The sequence below is a fragment of the Candida orthopsilosis genome (genome assembly GCF_000315875.1).
Source record: "Candida orthopsilosis Co 90-125, chromosome 5 draft sequence".
NCBI lineage: Eukaryota > Fungi > Ascomycota > Pichiomycetes > Serinales > Debaryomycetaceae > Lodderomyces > Lodderomyces orthopsilosis.
In genome coordinates, this window is record NC_018298.1 from 561,979 (window position 1) to 583,108 (window position 21,130).

At 35.1% G+C, this 21,130-nt stretch overlaps 10 protein-coding genes across 10 annotated transcripts; 6 read left to right on the plus strand and 4 right to left on the minus strand. All coding sequences in view use genetic code 12, as the record gives it.

Annotated features, from left to right (window-relative positions):
* Window positions 1-398: 398 nt before the first annotated feature.
* Window positions 399-1,034, minus strand: CORT_0E02650 (hypothetical protein; the record flags this gene model as incomplete). Its single annotated transcript, XM_003869934.1, has 1 exon — window positions 399-1,034. The coding sequence occupies one exon, from the start codon at window positions 1,032-1,034 to the stop codon at window positions 399-401; it is 636 nt and encodes a 211-aa protein (XP_003869983.1).
* A 95-nt stretch (window positions 1,035-1,129) lies between these two features.
* On the plus strand, window positions 1,130-1,588 carry CORT_0E02660 (Pop7 protein; the record flags this gene model as incomplete). The annotated part of the gene is made up of 1 exon (XM_003869935.1): window positions 1,130-1,588. One exon carries the CDS (start codon window positions 1,130-1,132, stop codon window positions 1,586-1,588), a length of 459 nt encoding a protein of 152 aa, XP_003869984.1.
* A 1,908-nt stretch (window positions 1,589-3,496) lies between these two features.
* Window positions 3,497-3,778, plus strand: CORT_0E02670 (Nhp6a non-histone chromatin component; the record flags this gene model as incomplete). Its single annotated transcript, XM_003869936.1, has 1 exon — window positions 3,497-3,778. The coding sequence occupies one exon, from the start codon at window positions 3,497-3,499 to the stop codon at window positions 3,776-3,778; it is 282 nt and encodes a 93-aa protein (XP_003869985.1).
* Window positions 3,779-5,242: 1,464 nt separating this feature from the next.
* Window positions 5,243-6,616, plus strand: CORT_0E02680 (Hrt2 protein; the record flags this gene model as incomplete). Its single annotated transcript, XM_003869937.1, has 1 exon — window positions 5,243-6,616. One exon carries the CDS (start codon window positions 5,243-5,245, stop codon window positions 6,614-6,616), a length of 1,374 nt encoding a protein of 457 aa, XP_003869986.1.
* Window positions 6,617-6,778: 162 nt separating this feature from the next.
* CORT_0E02690 (Toa2 TFIIA small subunit) lies at window positions 6,779-7,165 on the minus strand (the record flags this gene model as incomplete). The annotated part of the gene is made up of 1 exon (XM_003869938.1): window positions 6,779-7,165. One exon carries the CDS (start codon window positions 7,163-7,165, stop codon window positions 6,779-6,781), a length of 387 nt encoding a protein of 128 aa, XP_003869987.1.
* Window positions 7,166-9,108: 1,943 nt separating this feature from the next.
* Window positions 9,109-9,633, plus strand: CORT_0E02700 (hypothetical protein; the record flags this gene model as incomplete). The annotated part of the gene is made up of 1 exon (XM_003869939.1): window positions 9,109-9,633. The coding sequence occupies one exon, from the start codon at window positions 9,109-9,111 to the stop codon at window positions 9,631-9,633; it is 525 nt and encodes a 174-aa protein (XP_003869988.1).
* Window positions 9,634-10,055: 422 nt separating this feature from the next.
* On the plus strand, window positions 10,056-11,144 carry CORT_0E02710 (Tap42 protein; the record flags this gene model as incomplete). Its single annotated transcript, XM_003869940.1, has 1 exon — window positions 10,056-11,144. The coding sequence occupies one exon, from the start codon at window positions 10,056-10,058 to the stop codon at window positions 11,142-11,144; it is 1,089 nt and encodes a 362-aa protein (XP_003869989.1).
* Window positions 11,145-11,218: 74 nt separating this feature from the next.
* On the minus strand, window positions 11,219-14,500 carry CORT_0E02720 (Nup120 protein; the record flags this gene model as incomplete). The annotated part of the gene is made up of 1 exon (XM_003869941.1): window positions 11,219-14,500. The coding sequence occupies one exon, from the start codon at window positions 14,498-14,500 to the stop codon at window positions 11,219-11,221; it is 3,282 nt and encodes a 1,093-aa protein (XP_003869990.1).
* A 149-nt stretch (window positions 14,501-14,649) lies between these two features.
* On the plus strand, window positions 14,650-15,897 carry CORT_0E02730 (cleavage and polyadenylation factor; the record flags this gene model as incomplete). The annotated part of the gene is made up of 1 exon (XM_003869942.1): window positions 14,650-15,897. The coding sequence occupies one exon, from the start codon at window positions 14,650-14,652 to the stop codon at window positions 15,895-15,897; it is 1,248 nt and encodes a 415-aa protein (XP_003869991.1).
* Window positions 15,898-20,308: 4,411 nt separating this feature from the next.
* Window positions 20,309-20,752, minus strand: CORT_0E02740 (hypothetical protein; the record flags this gene model as incomplete). The annotated part of the gene is made up of 1 exon (XM_003869943.1): window positions 20,309-20,752. One exon carries the CDS (start codon window positions 20,750-20,752, stop codon window positions 20,309-20,311), a length of 444 nt encoding a protein of 147 aa, XP_003869992.1.
* Between the last annotated feature and the right edge of the window lie 378 nt (window positions 20,753-21,130).

Sequence of the window (21,130 nt, forward strand, 5' to 3'; positions counted from 1 at the left end):
TAAGCAACATCGAAATCAAATAGAGGAATATACATGACCTTTGGGATGCCCTAGACGTCTTTTTGCTCGATGGAGTATTCGATGGTGAAGATTTACGATTGCAAAAAATGATTTTGATCTTTTGCACCCAAGACGAAACTCTGTATATAGAGGAGACACATGCTTCTTGTCGTTGTTTAGTCTCTTGGTTAAGCAACATGGAGATATTAATGCTTCATTCCCTTATTGAGATAAACCTGTCTACATACGTTGGTGGGTAGAGAGTCTTTGTAATGTCTTTAATAAATACACTTCAAACTCATAAAATTTATACATACTTAGGTAATTGGAACTAAAAATTTCAAGTCTATTTAACCCGTGAGAAAGCTCAAAACGCATGAAGATGTATTTCACGGGTTTCACCAATAGGGCTGTTGAAAATATGTACATTTATTTTCTTTTAAAGTCTCAGCACCATTATCATCCTCGTACATCATTTTGTTACTCTGTAAATTTTCACTTTCCTGTTGCTGCGGTTCTTGATGTTGCTGTTCCTGTCGCTGTAGTTGTATCAGGGCGTCCATCATCATTCGTATCGTCTTCTGGTGCACTTCAGTATGTATTTTATTCAATTGTACTCGTTTGGTAATTGGTGAAGACAGTGTGGGTGAATATTGAGATTGTGAAAAAAGCAGTGTATTTTCAAAAGAGTAAGATGTAGATTTGGTTGGTGATGAGTTGATAAAACTTTGAGATGATGGGAATGTGGAATATGGGTTTGGTGATGATGATGGTAAGGAGTAGGGTGGTGAATCTTCTTCAAATTGTCTCTTTCGGCTCATTGGTACAGTAGAGTATAGTGATGTTATTTTAAAAGTGAGTGACGTTAATGGGAAACTGTGCTTCACGCAGTTGTAATGATTGTAGGGTCCTGTATGTTTGTTTTTGGTTCGGTATACTGTTGAAATATTTTTACGCGTTTTTCGAAAAGCCGCACATTTCCTAATTAAGTAAACACTACACAGTAGACAAAAGACTGCGAAGAATCCCTCCATCACCTACAAAGAAGATCTCCTCATCAAATTCGTACGCATACACATACACATACACATACACATACACATACACACAGAACTCCCCCTAAGTACAAATGGTTAACCGAATAGAAGGTAAACATATCAAACACAGCCCTCAAACTAGACGTTTAACCGAAACCCAATACAATTCAAAATTTCTTGTCAAATCATCAACACCATTCATATCTGCCATTAAACAAATCAGTAAACAATTGGCCAGATTCTCAAAACTGCAAGGAACTCAACGTAAATTCCAAAATGATCAATACAAGAAAGTTAAATATATAACTGTTAAAGGGATGGGTAAAACTATTGAAAAGACATTGAAGTTGGCAATGCATTTTCAACTGTTGGGTTATAAAGTAGATATTTTAACCGGAAGTGTAAAAGTATTGGATGAATTTGAAAGAAAGGCGATTGTTCATAGTGATGATGACGGTGATGAAGGAATAGGTCGTGAGGATTGTGAGACTGAGTATAGGAAACGTATGGTAAGTTCAGTAGAGGCAAGGATATGGTTGCATAGAGAATAAACTGATGCAAAATAGAGAGGCGAGCCGGCTAATATCTGTAGTAAATGAGCACCTCATACAAGGAGTTGGGACTATTCGACGATTATACAAAAGATTGAATTTGAGTAGTGTTGGTGTAATTTAACAACACAAGTATCCCTTAATGAGCAATTTTTTGGAGGAAACGGTATTCCACCTACTCATATTGCGTCTCTGTGTTCTTGAAAGGTGGTTCTGATAGTCTAATACCCAAGTTTAGTGCTCAAAAACTCTTCAATACTAGGTATTATAAGCGCACGTGAATTGCACGTGATAGTTGGTGAAAAGCTTAATGGGTGGCTCTTAAGTTTCTTTGTCACGCTGTGTAGTCAACCTTATTATTTGATTACTTAAATCAGAAACAACAAGGTTACCGATTGTAAAACTGCGAACTTCTTCGCCGGCTCTGTTGGTCAAATTAGTGTGGCTGGTTGTATTTATGGCTGGATTAGTTGCAAAAAAGAGAATAAAAAATGAAAAATAAAAAATATCACACGCAATATATTACTACAGTGAAGAATTGTTGAGTAAACTTAATGTAAAGCACAGAGAAACTCTAAACAGCCAACATAAGATCTAGTCGTGCTTGGTACCACAGCTGTTGCGATTGAGATGTTCAGTCACACAAGCATGTGTAACTATATATACCTCTAAATTGAAGCATGATAACATGAGTGTATTAGGAAGCACCCCCTCTTTCTCTTTCTCTTTCTCTCTCTCTCTCTCTCTTTTGTTTATATACACATATATGTGTGTGTGTTAAATAGGAAATTCTATGTGCGCATAGAGTAATATGTTGATATTTTGGTAATATGTACACTACCTAATTACATGTTTGCTATGGTAACTCAGTACAGTAATATGTTTTTTTTGTGCCAACGTACACTACTAACAAATTATCATCATATATTTATACAATACAACTTTTTCTCTCATACAAAACTCTTTTAACCACTCTTTTTTTATTAACTACCATAGTATAATCCATACATTAATCTTTATATTAGTATGTATAATACACACACACACATATGGGAGGAACACAAACAAAAAAAGTGAGACAACACAAGATATGAGATACCATCAACAACACCACCACCACCAACAACTATGACAACTGTGACAACAACACACACAACCGCAGGGTTGTTCAGCAGACATGAAGAAGAGAGTGCCGATTGATGTCAATTGAGAATTTGAAACACCCACCCACGTTTTTACAACCAACACCACCACCACTGGGTGAGGTGGTTGCAAAAAAAAAAGATCTACGAGAGACAAGAGACGACACCGGTGGGTTTTCACGCACACAATTAACACGAAAACGGGTCAATTGGTTCGGAAACACAGAATTTGGATTTGCCATTTGCTCAATTGTCGACAACTTTTCCGTTGTCTGTTTAATCAAAAAAAATTGAATTCATAAAATTGGGAAAATTGAAATTGACAAAAATCCTTGAGGCAGTTTTTTTGTTACAAAATGCACTACCCACGCACTTTTTTTGGTACAGAATACACTACCTCACCAACAGAGAGAGAGAAAGAGAGAAAGAGAAAAAACAAAACGATTTACACAAATTGAGAGATCCATGCAGCAATACAAACAAATGAAAAAGACGCGCTTTATTTCGTTTGTTTCAATTTCGCGTCATTTTGCTCATTGTTTGTTTACACTTCAATTTGTTGCTTGTTGTTTGTTGTTTGTTGTTTGTTTGTGGGAAAATTTCATTTTGTTTTTGTTTGTTGTGATTTTGTCTCTTAGGCACAGAGAAGAGAAATTATTTATAAACTATTGCATGGTTATCACTTTTCTACTTTCTTCCTTCCTTCCTTCCTTTTTTCTTGTTTTTTACTTTATACTAACCAATACTTGATCGATAGGTTTAAAAAATGTCAGCTCCAGGTGAAAAGAGAAAAGTTTCTAGAAAGAAGAAGGATCCAGATGCTCCAAAGAGATCCTTGTCTGCTTATATGTTTTTTGCTAATGAGAACAGAGATATTGTTAGAGCTGAAAACCCGGGTATTTCATTTGGACAAGTTGGTAAAGCTCTTGGTGATAAATGGAAGGCTTTAAGCGCTGAAGATAAAGTTCCATATGAAAACAAAGCTGAAGCTGATAAAAAGAGATACGAGAAAGAAAAAGCCGAGTATGCAAAAAAAAACTCCAATTAGAAAAAAATAAGACACAAAATCAAAAAGCACAACAACAACAACAACAACAACAACAACCTGCACCTTTACCACCTCAGCCACAGCCACAAATACCTCAACAATTACCACCTCAATTTCACCCTCAAGGCCAACCACAACAACAACAGTTTCAACCGGTACCACCACAGTACCAGTATCCCTACCAATATCAATATCAAAACCCATCGTCTATTCCACCTCAGCATCAACAACAACCAGGACAGCAACCAAACCCTGCTGCAGCACAATATCAACAAAGTCCTAACCAATATGCTCAGCAACAACAACAACCAAACCCAAATCAAGCTGGTCAACAGCTGGGGCAACAACAACAAAATCCAAATGAATATTATGATTACTCATTTCAAAAAGAGTATTGGATGCAATAGAGAGTGAGTTTTCTTGTTGCCATTGCTGTTGCTGTTGCTGTTGCTTTTGTTTGATAAGTATCACTTGCTTTTTTTTTATTGTTTTAGAGTTTTGATGGGTAAATATCCTACAATTTGTTAGATTCATTGATAGATTGTGCTGCTACTGCCGCTCACTTTATCTACATTTTACCCTTCCAATTTTTTGTCCCAGTTTGTTTTTGTTTGCCGACCATCCTTCCACCTACAACCTTGAGAGCTACTTGCAATCGCCAACCCACCAGTCACCACCTTCATATATATTTTTGTTGTTGTTTGATTGTCTTTTTATCCTTTTTTGTTTGTTACTGTCTATTTTTTTTTCTATCCAAATTGTTTTAATGCTACTGCTGCTAATGCTAATGCTTTCTTCTTTCAATCTTTTTTTATCTATCATTCTGTTTTTGTTTTTTTATTATTATTATTTAGTTTTCTGACATTGTCACTTTTGTCAATTACTTTGTATTAGTGTTTATCAAATCTTTTGTTTATTAAATATATACATATAAGTACTGTTTTATTACTTGTTTGCATTCCAATAGTCATCTCTCTTGTTTGAATGTCAGATTTTATTTTTTTTTTTGCTCGGTAGATTTGGGTTTGATGTTGGTTCAACATCGTTGGGGATTATACAGGTTCTTGAAAACTATGACTCTATCAATAGCTCAAACAACGTCTTTATATAACCACTAGAGTATAAGACCCCTTTTCTTTTGCTTTGGTATGAATGTAGGTCGTCGTTTTCGCCAAGAGATGATCAACTTTATACGGCCTGTATTCAAGTAGAACATACGCTACTACACAACTAAATCTGTCTGCTGTCACTTATGAATCGATTCCTATTAATCAGTTGTAGCATTTGGGGTTGAAAAGACATCACAAATTAATGTCATTACTTCATGGCTGGAGCTGCGAAATTACGTCAGTCTCGCCCGGAGGAGATTGAAAAACCATAACGAATTTTACGTATTATATTGCCAATTCCAACGACAACTTCTTCTCCATTAACAATTTTTTAAATAGACTCCCAAAACACATCATGTCTTCTACATCATTACCACCACCTTATTACAACGACGACAAGGAGTCATTTGCCTACCCCACGGTGCACAAACGTTGGCCAACAATTCTTGAACAAGGAATTGATGATGTACAACAAACGATCAACGATAACAATATGGATCAAGTATCTGCATCGGGAGCAATTATCGTGGACCAATTGAAACAAGTATTGGATGACTTTAAAAATGATGCTACTGTGCGTCAATTCACTGAAGAAGAGATTCAACATAACAAATGGTTACAACATTACAATACAACTCTTGATTCTCTTAATAAAGTTCGAAAAGTCACTTGGCAAACTGGCCCATGGTTATACTTGGAGTGCTATTTATATCAATACGTTCATAATTTCTTCACCTTGAATCAAGATCCATTTTGGCGTTCATATGATATCTTTGCAAGATTGAAAACAAAAACATTTAAACAATCAGAATTGGGTGTATTGGAATTATGTAAAAGATATCAATTGTTAAGCCAAGAATTGGACAAGGGCAAAGCCGATAAAGAGGTCTTGAGATTACTTTTCACTGAGTTTATTGATATTTCACTTTGGGGAAACGCCACTGATTTATCTTTATTAGCGGGGAATGTCACTTTAGAAGATATAAAATCGGTTCAAGGTGCTGAAGTACGTAAAAAAAATGAAGAAAAGATTCTCGTTAATGATTTATCTACAGCTTGGGAAGAATCTGGATTGAGTGAAAAAGGTGTTTCTCGAATTGATGTTGTTTTGGATAATTCTGGATTTGAATTGTTTGCTGATTTGATGCTTAGTTTATTTTTATTGGATCTGGGATTAACTCAACATGTACATTTGCATTGTAAAGAAATTCCATGGTTTGTCAGTGACACCATGCCCAAGGATTTCACGGACTTGGTTGGTCAATTGAAAGATCCCCAATTCTTCCCTGATATTCATAAACAAGATCCCAAAGCTATTGAACTCGTAGCTTCCAAGATTGAATCATATCAGAAATCGAATAAGCTCGTTATTCAACATCATCCATTTTGGACATTAGACTACAACTACTGGTCAATTCCTCAATTCCAAGACTTGTATTACGACTTATCTCAATCACAATTGATTATATTCAAGGGAGATTTAAATTATAGAAAATTGACTGGAGACTTGCAATGGCCCAAAACCACTCCTTTCAAAACGGCAATTCAACAATTGGCAGCCAGTGGATTACCAATTTTGTCATTACGTACCTGTAAAGCTGATGTTGTTGTTGGATTACCTGACGGAGTAAATGAAAAATTGATTAAGGAATATAAAGATGCTGGTAATGATGTGGGTGAATTTTGGTCAAGTTCAGGTAAATGGGCGGTTATCTCATTTAACAAGTAGAGTTATAGAGTTCCGTTAGAGTAATGTTCTAGTTAGTCAATATAGAACGTTAATGATATTTCACTTATGAAGACACATCTAGTTACTCAGTACAGCCAGCGATACTTACGTCCAACTGAGCTTGCTCTTTTGTCAATGTAATGTGGCTGCATACCCATCAATTTATGGCTCACCAGCTTTTCTCGCATTACAAGCAACAATCTTGAATTTATCAACATGAAGCTCCAAATCGCCATCACTCCCACCACTCGATCCAGTAGTAGACCCACTTAAATCCGTCATCTTGACCAACACATTTTTAATAATAAAAGTCCATACGTCATCACAAAATCGATACGTATCCAAATCACCCTTAAATGTTAATTTCAGCTTGGCTATATTCAGTTCATTTTTCAAATTTTCAGCAATTATTCGATCGAAATTGTTTAAAATACGATTAGCCAATTGTGGTTGGATTTTTTCATCGGAAATTAATGTGTCGAGAGCATCGGCTAGGGTTACTCCTATGGTTGACCTTCTATATAGTTCGTAGTATGCTGGTGTACTCATTTTTAAGGGTATGTTGTTGATTTGATTGGTATGTCTTTTGCTTTGTTCAAGTGATTAATGGTGATTCTTGAGTGTGTGATATGTGGCGTAAGGGTTAGATGGGTTTTCATTTTTCTCCTTTGTCGTAAAAATTATTGAATTGAAGATGTGGCACGACACTTAAAGAGACATATGACATATCGACGCTACCATATTTGACTCTACTACAATTTTATGATAGTGTTCATTAATATATATACAGCCTTGTTATACATATGTTACCCTACCTGGAAGATATTAGAGTCTCTTCATCAGTCGTTGCCAATCTTGGATTTTTGCTGCAGCTTCAAATCTGAACAATAGTTGCAAAATCTCATAAAAATAGCTTTACCGTTAGGTAATGTCACACGGTGAGTGTTTTCAGTAAACTGACTAACTTCCCTTTTTTGAAAATGGAGCCCAAAGACTTTATAGGAGAGATTTGAACCAAAGGTTGTTATACTTTCATAATAAATCAGTCCCCATCGTGTCTTGTGTAAGCACCAATTTATATTTGCTTTTGGAAACAGACGACGTAAATTACAAACTGCCACGAGCATGATATTATCAGGAGGCGTGGTTCCAATAACATGTGGCCGCAATATGCCGCGGCTGCATTTGTGCGTTCAAAATGAATCACTCAACCAGTCTTTAACAGAGAATTCAACTTGATTAGGAAACACCTCGTCTGAAATGGTCCCTGTTGGTAATTCAATCTTTTGTAAGTTTGATCCGGTAAATACATCACTTCAAGCTGCTCTTTTCTTTGTAAGCGATTTAAATCATAATTTCGTTTTCTACCCATATGGAACTCAAACTTTAACTTCAGTATGGGTGTGAAAATCGATTGCGTAGCTTTCAAATCTACCAGCATACCCAAATTCAACAACAACGAAGGACATCGTGTTGATTGATATAATTGAAAGTATTTTGCAAAACATGATCTGGTAAGATACAGATGTTATTCCTTGGGGGGGGGGGGGGTGACACTATACTGCGGTGTAGATGAGTATTTCTTCAATAGCGGTTGTGACTTTTTCATCGACTGCATGGAGCTTACACTTTTCTCAATTTAAGAAACGTTGGACAACATCAATAACAAATACTTCAATACTAGGCGGAGTTTTTACAAATTCGAAAAAGCGAGAAGCTGTAACTATCTTTATCAGAAATTTGGAGTAAAGAAAGGGCAAGATAACTGTTCGCGATGGATGCAAAATTTAATAATCTAGTCGATTTTGTGGCGGTAGCGATTGAGATTAATCACCAAGTGTTCAAAGAAATATGCAACTGAGATGTTGTTATTTGTCGAGAGGGCTCAATTGAATGTTGGTCAATTGTTTAACCATGAACAATTGGTAGTCTCAGAGGAAGTGAGTGCTGAGTTTAGCTAAGTAGTAGATATCGTCTACCATAGCACAAAGTAACAATAAAAACGTGATTAAAAGCTAAATCTTGATGGGCTTTAGCCAATCGCATCATCAATTGCAGTCATTGGCCCATGTTAATGTGTTACGCAAGACATTGGTCCGTGAGATGTAATTATCCTTTTTTAGTTTTTTTTATTGTTGTTAAACACACACGAGGGCAGATCAGAACAGATTTATGTTTATTGGTGGGAAGTGTGAGAGTGGGGTGGGGTGTGGGTCAATTTCCAAAGTTGCGGTGAAAATGGAACATGTCACAAAAAGCAATTCATCTCCGAGTCTCCAATCAATTTTTAATTTTTGACGCCGGAATACCACCCACAAACCCATGACTACTATTACACTCTCCTTTTGTTATCACTCCCTAACTCTATTGTTTTTATACTTTTATGGAAGTTAATCTCCGTTCAACATATAAATACTTTTCATTCTCCCTTTTATTTGAAATTCAACTCATTATCTTCTTCTCTATAACCACATAGTTCTACTTATAAAAAAATGGCAGGCCAACAATTCCCCACTGATGTTAAAGCTAAATATGTCCCATATGACAATGAACATTCAGAGATCTTGAAAGCTGGTGCTCCAAAACCACTTGATTTGGCAGAAGAGTTAAAAGATGGAACTGTCGTGGTTACTGCTATTCCTGGAGCCTTCACTCCAACCTGTTCCCTTAAACATATCCCAGATTATATCAAAAGCGTCGATAAATTGAAAAAAAAGGGCGTCAAGAGAGTTATCGTTTTGGCGGTAAATGACCCATTTGTGTTATCGGCTTTTGGTAAAGCGGTTGGTTACAAAAACGAGGAGAACTTTGTCATTTTTGCTACTGATCCAGAAGGTCAAATTTCAAGTCAATTGGGTGAAGACTATGTCTTAGATTTGAGTAATGCAGGTTTGGGAAAGAGATTACAAAGGTATGCTGCTATTGTTAAAGATGGTGAGATTTACTATTTAGCTAATGAAGATGGCGGTGATTTCACAGATAAGTCAAGTGCTGAAACATTACTTGACAAGTTGTAAGAGTGATGTTGTTAATAGATTATTAAAATACAAAAGCATTGTCGTTATCGCTGGTTTTATCACACTCTACCCGGCATTTGAATAGATCTTTAGAAAGGTGTGTGATTTGGCACCCACTGTAGTTGAAACAGTTAAGATCTTGATTATCCTACCCAAAGTCAAACCCCTCAACTGTCATTTCTTGACATATAGCGTCTAACCCTTAGAGTTGTGGTGGTGGTAGGAGGTGGTACTCGTCGTAGTCCAACGGAGGTAAGTCAGTCGACCTTACGTCATTTTTGTATAATCCCACACGACCGTGTGCCTCATTGAACTCGAAAGAAATTTCCTTTGACATTAAACGCCATAGCCAGAGGATCAACTCAAGGACAATACATACACACACACAATAGGTTTCAATTCTAGTCGTATCTGGTCAACAAATGAGTGAGACAAAAGATTTGAACCAGTTGACCGTTTCGGAAAGGTTTCAACTTGCGAGGGGAAGATACGAAGACATAAACAACAACACAACAGATCGACAAGATTCACTTGAATATCAACAACGTCTACAAGATCTTATTACTGAATTTGAGCTAATTTTACAAATCGTTCAGTCTCTTGCATTGTTTAGTGACAATGAACGACTACTGGAACTCACCACGTCTTATATTCCTTATTTGAATCTATGGTTTTATTTGTCTCAGTTGTATTCTAAACTTCAATTAAAACAAGGCACAATATCGCTTGATTCCAAACTGGGTTATCTAAAATTAGCTAAACTGTATGCTCTTGAGTTTCTCACCAATTTACAAAATTACCGAATCTTAGATCAAGATCAAGCACAACGATTGAAACTTTTTGATAAGGGGGAGGAGATTATCATGTCACCTCAGTTGAAAAGACAGGAGAAGATTGATAATTATAAAAAGGAACAACAATTGCATCACCAATTAGCAGTATTGACTGATTTGAAACATGATTTAAATGAAAGATTTGAAGACGAGACATTGAAAGCAATATATATTGATCAGTTGAAATTTCACATTTTGAAAGCATTTGATTCAATTGGATTGATTACAATGGAGTTGGAAGTGCTTTCAAACAGGCCACCACCAGGTTCGACAAACTCACACGATGCAACTGCTGAGAATGATGGTAGAGTAGCCAACTCCACAACAGATCTGACTGGATTTACTACAAAAATTGAACAACGCCCAGCTAAACAGATTTCGGACTTGATTTCCAAACAAGGCAAAGTTCTTCAACCATTTACTATAACATCTAAATCACAATTACGTAATCGTGTTTTTGGTACTGGCCAAGTATTACCATCAATGACGGTTGAAGAATATTTGGATTATGAATTGGCTAATGGGAAAATGATGAAGGAAGAAGTTAAAGACGTAAGCAAAGGACCTGATTATGAAAGTGATGAAGATGATGAAGCCCAATTAGAGAAAAGGCGGTGGGATGATTGGAAAGATGAAAATCCAAGAGGTGCTGGAAATATGAAGGCAAATATTGGATAAAGGGATAATCCAAGGAGGTTATACTCTATTATAAGGCTTATATACTTGTATACATATGCATATATCAACTACTTTTATTCTAATGTGGATAAATCAGTTTCTAAATTCTTCATCCATTCCAAATACTCAATTTGGATTCTGTTTGCGGTGATAATCAGCGAAGATGAGGATGACTCTGCATCCAGGGCACTATTGAAAAACCATTGATCATCAACATCATCGAATGATTTCAAATTATTCAATATAAGTAAATACATTTGCAATACTTGAAATTTGCTTGCCTTGTCAATTGTCGTGATTTCATTTTTATATCGTTGGATAAATTGATACAATGCCTCGCACGAACCTCGTTGATCGCCTAGCTGGGATCTTGTAGTACAACATCCAAATAATCTCCATGAGGATAAGATTTGATACATTTTTAGGGATGATAACAATGGTGTTGATTGAGCTAGCTTAAGTAAGATGGAGTCGATTAGTTTGAAATGGGAACGGTACACTTTGCTTTCATTAGGTGGGAAGATCAACTCAATCTTCAGTTCAGATATCAATTTTTCAATAAATCGAGTAAGCAAAGTCTTGACCTGTGTGGTGGAAGTCAAATTCTGCAACGCGAGACCAACTGAATCATAATCAGATATGGATAATGCTAAATCAAACACACTCAAGTATAATGATTCAGCCTTCGATGGTTCATCCTTTGTGCTTTCAATTGCCAATTTATCAAACTTCAAAGCCACTTCCATCATTTGTCTTCTTGTTACACCTGTTGTTTTTCTGACTTTGACTTGTGATATAATCAATTCAGATAATCCATGATAATATTCACCTTGAGTAGGCAAAGTATAGAAACAACTTAAGAAATGACGTAAATTTTCATCCTGTTTCAATGATTTCAATTTGGCGACATCTAGGTTTTCAAATTTGTCAAATTGGGAAAATGCATCATGAAATGAATTGGCATCATTGTTCATCAAATGGATAATACCAATAAGAAATAACTCATCAACGTCATTTTGATCCAATTTGTCCAAAAAGAATTTCTTCAAATAGGGACCTTGTTGGTGATTAATCAACTCAACGACAGAATTAAGAATGAAACCTTTCTTTGTCAACACGTCATTATGAAAGTAATCGTATGCGTCATTGATTCGTAAATTGTCAACAAGTTGCTTCAAAGTAGAGTCTTTGTTCACTATAGCTGACCAAAATAATGAATAATCAACATTACCCAATCCGTGAGACTCAAGTGAAGATTTATTGGCAGCTGATACAAAGCAAGTCTCAAATATAATTTTACTAAAGTGATATTGTTGCAATTCACGCATGGCTTGATTTAGCAAACTCAATATTTCCTCATTGACTTCACAAACCAAAAGTAAAATCAATAAATCTATCAATAATATACTATGTTGGTGCATTATATTTTTAAAAGTGACATATGTTGACAACTTGAAAAATTCACCCAACTCACCCACTTGATCAACAATTTCAATCAATTGATAATCGGCATCGGTGACCAAAGATTGAATGATTTGTAATACATTGGGAATATCCTCTAATTCGGACATGGTTGTTTGAATCTCTTGTTGGGGTAATTTCTCACTAAGATGAGTTTGGAAAAATACATCAACTGTAGTAGCATCAAATTGACTTTGACGAGATATAATTGACTCGCTTAACCTGTGGTAAGCTTTTGCAGATAACGTAGTGCGGAATCGGTTAAACAATTGTGTTAATTTACCCTCGGGGCTTTGAAGATTTTTGCTAATTAACGATTCAAAATAGTGTGATGGTCTGAATAATCCGTACCCATTGGCATGAACTGCAATCAAATGTTTGTCAAACGAAATCAAAGCTAATGCTTCATGACTATCCTTTCTAAACTCCTCACATAGCGAATAAAGTTTAAACCAAACATGTTTGGAGGACTCAGTAGTAGAGTTGAACTCTACCAATTTTTTTGCTGATGTGCGCAAATCACCATCAAAGTCCTCATGTTGCGATTTGTAATGTTGACGTAAAATAGATAGCGAAGTTGAAACAATCAAATCATCAAATCTTCCTGAATCAAAAATCTCTCGACAATAGTATTCTGAGTCAAAATGAACAGAAATTTCCTCTTCCTCATTGTGAAGTGGTGGCAGCGACGATTTGATTGATGTTATTGCTCCATTATCGAAATTTATTGTATAAGTAACAAGAATAGATGATGTGTTGGATTTCCATAATACATGATTGAATAAATTACCATCAGCGTATTCAGTTGCAAAATCTTGAATAAACCATATAGTGTTTTGGAAAGTTGATTCATGGTAGAATATATCCGATGATGATAACAAAAAGTTTGGCAATTCAGGTTGAAATTCAAACTTCGACACTTTAATTAAGGACTGTTCTTTAAATTGCCAAGTTTGGAATGTGAATCGACTCTTTTTGGAACCACCAGTTGTTGGATTGAATAGCGTGATGTAAGCCTCTCCATCGACATCAAAGATTTGGAGGTATTTTGAGGGTACAGTAGTCAACCAAATATCCTCATCCAGTCTGTCGTTTAAGGATGTTGATGAAACATATTGATGTTTAGCCAAACTCCATAACTTCAATTGTCTGCTCGTAGTAAGGGTGATTAAATAATCATCCGAGTTGATCAAATCCACTATGGAATTTGATGAAACTCCACCTAATTCAATATCCCTTTTTTTACCGCCAAATAACCCACCAAGAAATGAAATTGGTTCACTAAAAGTATAAATCTCAACAGCCGACAATGCATGTTGTTTTTGAAAATGAAGCAATCCCCCGTCTTTCAATGACACTAACACGTTTAGTTCATCAATTGACTTTACGAGATAAGGATTTGATCTCATTTCAAATGAATAAGGAACGGAAATATGACCCCATTCTTCAAAATCAAATAGCGATAATGTTTTGCTGGAAACAAATGTTTCTGTAGGTAATTTCAATGATATAAGCAAGTAATTGGAATCAATAATGTTGATGTAGATGTTTTCACTGTCGTGGTAGATATCAAAGCAACTAGTTGATGAGATCTTATGGGGCAAGTGAATCCGAATATTTTGGAACTTTAAACCTAAACTGTTCACTTTACGCTCAATTGGGGTGAGTACAATAGTTGTTAAATCATTCAATATTGAGCATGATACAAGCGGGATAAGTGAAGTTGAGTGAAATTTGAGTAATTGACCAGTTGCAGCAAGTTTTAGATGAAATTGATCATTAGGGTTGTCTCTCAAAGTTGATGTTTCTGGGTACTTCAATGGTAGACTCACATCAAGTGTAGGTAGATGATTGGAGTATCCAACCACATTAGATAACGAATAAGACACATTCATACTCAGGGAGGCTTCGGTACTCAGTTGATCTTTTGATGAAAGTTTGAAGAATTGATGTTTATTGATGGTTTTGATGAAAAGAAAAAAAATATTCACAATGTGAAATATCAATCATCATCATAAATATAGCTAAGAACTAACTATTCAGTATGTCTTCAGTCATTTATTACAAATTCCTACATCAAAAGAACAAAAGTGTAATACACTTTGATGGTACAGCAATCAGTGTATTTGATTTAAAACGAGATATAATCAGTCAAAACAATTTAGGTTCTGGTCAAGATTTCAATTTACGATTATATCATTCAGAACAACCAGATTTAGAATATGAGTTGGACAATGATGTTATTCCTAGATCAAGTTATGTACTTGCTAAGCGGTCACCAGCATCGTCGAAAATGGGTAAATTCAATAATGCATCGAGATATGTTAGTGGAAAACCACGATTAAACCGAAAGGTTATCAACACCACCAATGCTAATGCATCAGCCGCCGGTAGCAATAACATGCCAACGTTGCCTCAACTAGGTGAAGATGCATCCGAAGAAGACAAGATTAAATTGATGTTTGAAAATCAATCGAATGTATGGGCACAAACCCAAGATGAATTGGCACAGCACAAGATGGTTTATTATAAACCGACGGCGACAACAACAACTACAAATAAAGAAGATTTACCGCCACCAGGATACATTTGTTATCGATGTGGTAAAAAGGATCATTGGATTAAGAACTGTCCTACTAATAATGACCCTAATTTCGAGGGGAAGAAAATCATGAGAACTACTGGTATACCGAAATCATACCTAAAAACCATATCAAAAGAAGAAGTGGAAAAGAACTCGGGGTCCTTCACAACGAATGAAAATGGTGATGTTATTGATAATGATGGTAACGCAATATTAATTACTGATGAAGGTGAATATGCCATTGCAATGGCTGATTCCAAGACATGGATGAATTATCAAACGAAATTACAAAATGCTGCCATGAAGTCAAAACAAGAATACGAATCTCGATTAGTTGGTCTTGTTGAGAAGTATAATAAACCACAATTTCTTGATGCTTTATCATCGAGTAAAAAAGTGTTGAAACTGCCAGTCTATACAACTCCATGTTGTCCTGATTTGACTAAAGTACAGAAATTATCCAATGTATATCATAATCAAGATGAGATTGAAAATGTATTGATTGAAAATGATTTCCATTGTCCCAATTGTGGTAAAGATGATATATATATTGATTCGTTGGTACATGCTGAATCATTAGAGAAGGAATTACAAGAATTCATCGAATCAAAAGAAGGCGAGATAGGTATGAAGGATCCAAGTAAACGATCATTGGAGGAAGTAGCTAATGATGGAAATGGGGTAGATGTTAAGAAGCAGAAATTGTAAACGTGCTACGAGTTTAATTTCATTATGGATAGAATGGTGCATACTTTGATTCAGTAACATTCCTGTATGTTTGGGACAAAAGCGTTATCATTGTTGAGGGGAGTGGGTTGACTATTTTCAGCGACAAGAATAATTGTACTGCAAATTTACTGCTTCAGAAGAAGTTATGATGACTGCAGTTTTTTTCTTGTTTTCAATGCCAATCGAATATCAATCTGTTCAATCAACTGTTCAATTATTAACTTATGAAAACTACGCACAAAGACTGTACAATCGACATATGGGAAAGAAAGAACCACCTCTCTCTCTATCGAAAACATGTACATCCTTAACCTTGGGCAAATCGACTACTGGTGAATGAAGCAATGACTACGTAATCATAAAGCGGTATAGCTATGAACTTGATATTCGGTTTGCGGAAAGCATACACATTGTGATTGACGAGGAACAAAACTGCCATCATCAACAAGGCAATCGCAGCGAAAATTTTCGTGAAGTTGAGCATTGTTATAATTACTATTGTTGGTTATTGGATGAAAAATTAAAGGGGTTTTTAAAAATAAAAAAATGAGGAAGGTGATGAACTCAATTTCAAAAAAGAGAAACAAGAGGTTGTACAAAATAAATTAATTGCTGAGAGTGTGTCAAACTTGTTGCGTATCATGAGATAGGTAATTCTTTAAATCTATTTATAAAGTTTAGTGTTGTTGTGTTTACTGTGTTTGCTGCACCTATTAAAGTTTTTAGATTCAAAGAGGTAAAAAAAAGAAGAGAAAGGCCTTCTATACACTGTGTAATGGGTAAATCGTGTGAACGTTTGAATTAGTGATCGATCTAGTGGTAGTGGTTAAAGTTCTTGTGAAAAGTTAATACCTTGAAGGCTCAAATAGAATATAACACGTGGTGAAGCTAAGTCCGGTATTGTTAGGGGGGAAAGGCTGGTGAGAAATTCATAAAGGTACACTTATATCCATATCTGTATCTATATCTATATATATTTATATTTATAGAATCAAAAGCGTCTTGAATCGCCTGTAACAAACACTAAAAATAAAATGGTCTGGTTTAGAAATTAGTAGTTCGAGGATTATTTAATTGCATGCAAAACACCTTTGAGTGGTGTGTATGTCTAAAAATTTTCAAATATAAGAACGATGGTTAGCATAGTGCACTATGTGACATATTGTTTGTGGTATTTAGGTGTATATAGTATAGTATAGTATAGTATAGCATAGTAGTATGTATTAAACATCAAGAGTCACTGGTGTATCTTGTAAACCAATTCTGTGGTTAGATGCTACCACTTGCATTTGTAGTGTTATACACGACCTCTTCTTTTTCTTTTCATCTTCCTCCTACATTGGAAAATTTTTCACTCTACTAACCACTACTTCTTCTTCTTCTTCTTTTGAAATTATACATAGTTGAATATTCTAATATATCCAATTACAATTACTAATAATAAGTATGTTATCACATCAGTGTAATTGACACACTCGGCAGCTACTTCGCTTTATTCTTTTTGTTGTTTATATGAAATTATAGGATGACCAAAAATAATCAAATAATTCAAACTAGAGTATGTGACTAATATATATTTTGGAATGATCACAACGTTATTCAAGTTTACTGATATTTCATTAGAAGCATCAAAAGAGTTGATTACAAGTAGGAGAGTGGGTTTGGAAAAATCATTATTGGGTATCGTTACTAACAAGTTTTCTAAGATTCAAATGTGTATGTGTGATGGTTTATGAGAGCTTGTGCTCTATTTGCAGCTGCGCATAGTCTCTTGTTTCAACTACTTTGTACAATATTTGTTTTGTCTCTTGAAAAATATGATGATTTAACGAAAACAAAAGCTGGAATTACTGGCTGAAATCTTATGATTGATAAAGTTTTTGCACCTTTACGCTAACTGACTAATGAAAGAGATAAACCAAGGGCTTATTTTTGTTCAAAGTGGGAATAAGAAGGGACTTCAATGGACTAAGTTTTTAATACTAACTATTGATGTTTTAGATTGAAATAAGTATGTGAGATTACTCCTACATTTTCTTTTTAAGATGAGGAATTATTGCACTGGGCACTGATTCAGATGAGTGACAACGCATTTTATGGTGGGCCTCAGAAACCCATCGCTACTGATTTTAAAATAATTGAAGAGGTTTTTGATAATGGTTATATTTATTTCAGATTTACTAACTATCTATTGAACTAGAATCATCAGTTAATGATAATACGTCGTTTCGTTGTGGCCAATGATAGTATGTATGTATGAAGGGTCCTTTTCCTATTATTTATCTACTTTTGAAGTGATGATTTTTATCTAGATGACGAGTCAGAATCTCGGGTTTCCCGTTGATGACAAAACTTATTTTAATACCATTCATGCATTTCTGATTCAAAAAAAGTAACATATACATTGAGGATTATTGACTAACTAAAATTTTAGCAAGGGGTTTATGTTTTTGTTGTTGTTGTTTGCTTATTGTTTTCCATCCATTGGAAATCAAACATTAACATGGCATTTTAGCTGAACTTTATTATACTCATTTTCCAACCAATGAATTTGGATTTCTGAAGCTATATGTGTTTGATAAAGGATAAGGAGATTCTTTAACAGGATGAATCAAATTCAAAAGACAAAGTAGACAAGCATATGTCTGAATAATTCTTGAAGAAAGTCTTTTAAACAAGTCTGATTAATTGTATCTCCGTACCCGATTACTCAACAAAACAGTAGCCCAGTTATCCCATTGCATAATGATTATAGAAGTTTTACAAAGTTAAGAAGCCATGATCACCTAGTGTTTGATTTTGACAAGATAGAGTGAAGATAATACTTTAGAATTAAAAAGAGGAAAGGTTTTGGGTATTTACTCTTACTTTTTTTCAAACTTAGTTTTTTCTTTTTTTTTTTTATTTTTGTTTTGTCGTTAATGATGATTATACCACATTTTTATCACGACGGTCTTCTGTTGTTATTCAAGGACATGTTAATCCTTGAATATTGATGATAATTTCGGCCTTGACCGGCCGTGGTTCCTGATTAGACAAAGAAAAAGAAAAAGAAAAAGAAGAGAAAAGATTGAAATGAAATCCCGCCATTCTTTGTATTTTATTATTACTAACTTTTCTATAGGAAGCTAATATATAAGCATCCATTGGAGTTATATTTGTAGAACATATGTAGTAATCTCTTCGTTCTGATCTTGGTTTATTTGAATGTGTTATTTTAGGGTTTTATGTTTATTCTCTGCATAAACTAAACCTTAAGATCAAAATAAGAAGTTGCAAAAGTTGCGAAATATAAAAAAATGAAATTGTGAATGAAAATTTTTTTCTTTTTTCATTCTAATTCAACTTCACTCCTTCTTTCTTTCTATTTCAATAACTTCAAAACACTCAATGGCATGGTCGAGTCATAATTAAATGGTATGTTTCTAACATCGAGCATTTAAATGATCTTTCGGGGGATCTTTCTCAAGATGTATCTTTATAAAAATATGATGTCTTATATTTCTTACATATCATGAGGTTTTGCCAATGATATACAAAAACTAAAACGATTTGCATGTCAGTCTGATTTGATAAAGGCATTCTTTAAGGAGCGAGTTGAAGGAAGTCATTTTAAGGATAAGTTTGAATATGATGGATTACTAACTGTTTGTTTATTTTCCTTTTTACTGATATTTTTGATTTTGAGATGATTGACCAACAAAAGAGGAATGGGAAATCTTTTGGGAACTAACGCGACGGAAATCTACGTTGGACCCAGTTCTTTGAGAATTGTATAAAGGGTCACCGCTTTCAGGTCACCGTTTACTGGTAAAAATTTTTTTTTGAAAGAATTGTCTGTCAGTGAGTATGACGAAAGTACATTAGTCTCAGGGAGCTCTCTCTATATTTCTATACCTCTTTGTCTGTTCAGCTCGCCACTAACACTCAATCAACTTTCGGAAGAGATATCACTATCAAAAGACTTCTTATGAGTAAATAAGGTTGTTGGTGAAGTGCATCTACTCGAGTTTTCATAAATGTACCTGTAACTCGTATTATCAGTAAAAGTTTCTTGTGGCCGAAACAGCTAATATGTTACACCAATGAAGAAATTGTTCGACATATCAACCATACTGCAGTTAGTAGATACTGATCAAACCGTACATGCTCTGATAAACTACACCATTTTATAATGAAGACTCAATATGATAAAAATACAAAATCAAACAATATATACACACTGGATATAGAAAAACTATAACCACACCAGTGAAAAGTATTCTTCTAAATAGTTAAAAACTGTGACAAGCACCAGTGGAAGTGAAGATAAAACAAATAAAACAGCACCAAGTCAATAATAGACCACATCAGTGGTCCGTTCTCCCATGAATAAAAAAAATAAGGTTTCTCAAAATTCTTCATTAAACTTTAATTCACCATACCTAGCTTGAAACTGAGCAATTTCCGGTTCTGCGCCACCATTATTGGAACCTTGAAACTTCCTCTTCAATGGATTATTAAAACTTGAGCTATTATCATATTCTCCAATAGTTTGAATAGGAGCATTATTGATCTTGTGATAACTATCCCATTCTTCTAAATTCGATACTGTTCTTGTGGAATCCGATGATGATAAACTTGGTGGTTGATTGTTTAAAGTAGCTGGTAATGGAACACGTTGATAGTTGCCCAAGAAGTTGGTAGCTTGACCTTGGTTGTACCCTTCACTTACAGCTTTTCTGATTCTCATTGCTACCGATGGAAGTGGGGAGTCTGCTCCATATGGTTTGGCTGATTCGGTGGAAGTGGCTGTGGTTGGATCGTGTAATGCCGGTCTTTTGAATGTTCTCATTGTTGGTAGTGGTTTTATAGTTGTAACGTTGGATTACGCGTATATCTTCTGGTGTTGTATTTGTCTGATTGGGATGTGCGCGTATGTGTATGTCTCTGTTTGTGATGTGTGTGGTGTGTGGTGTGTGTGGTGTGTGTGGTGCGTGTGGTGCGTGTGCGTATGTGTGTGTGTGTGTCTGTTTTGTGGTTATGACGTAGTTGGTATGATAATCTGGTGATTCTTGTGGTCTTCCGTTTACTCTTTCTGTGATTCGTTGGTTTCTTTCTCTTTCTTGTTCTCTCCCCCCCTTTCACAAAAATTTTATTTTTTCTTTGGTTCTGTATGAGTTGCCCAATTGGGACAAATTAAATTAGAAGGTCGTGTACTGTAATACAAATT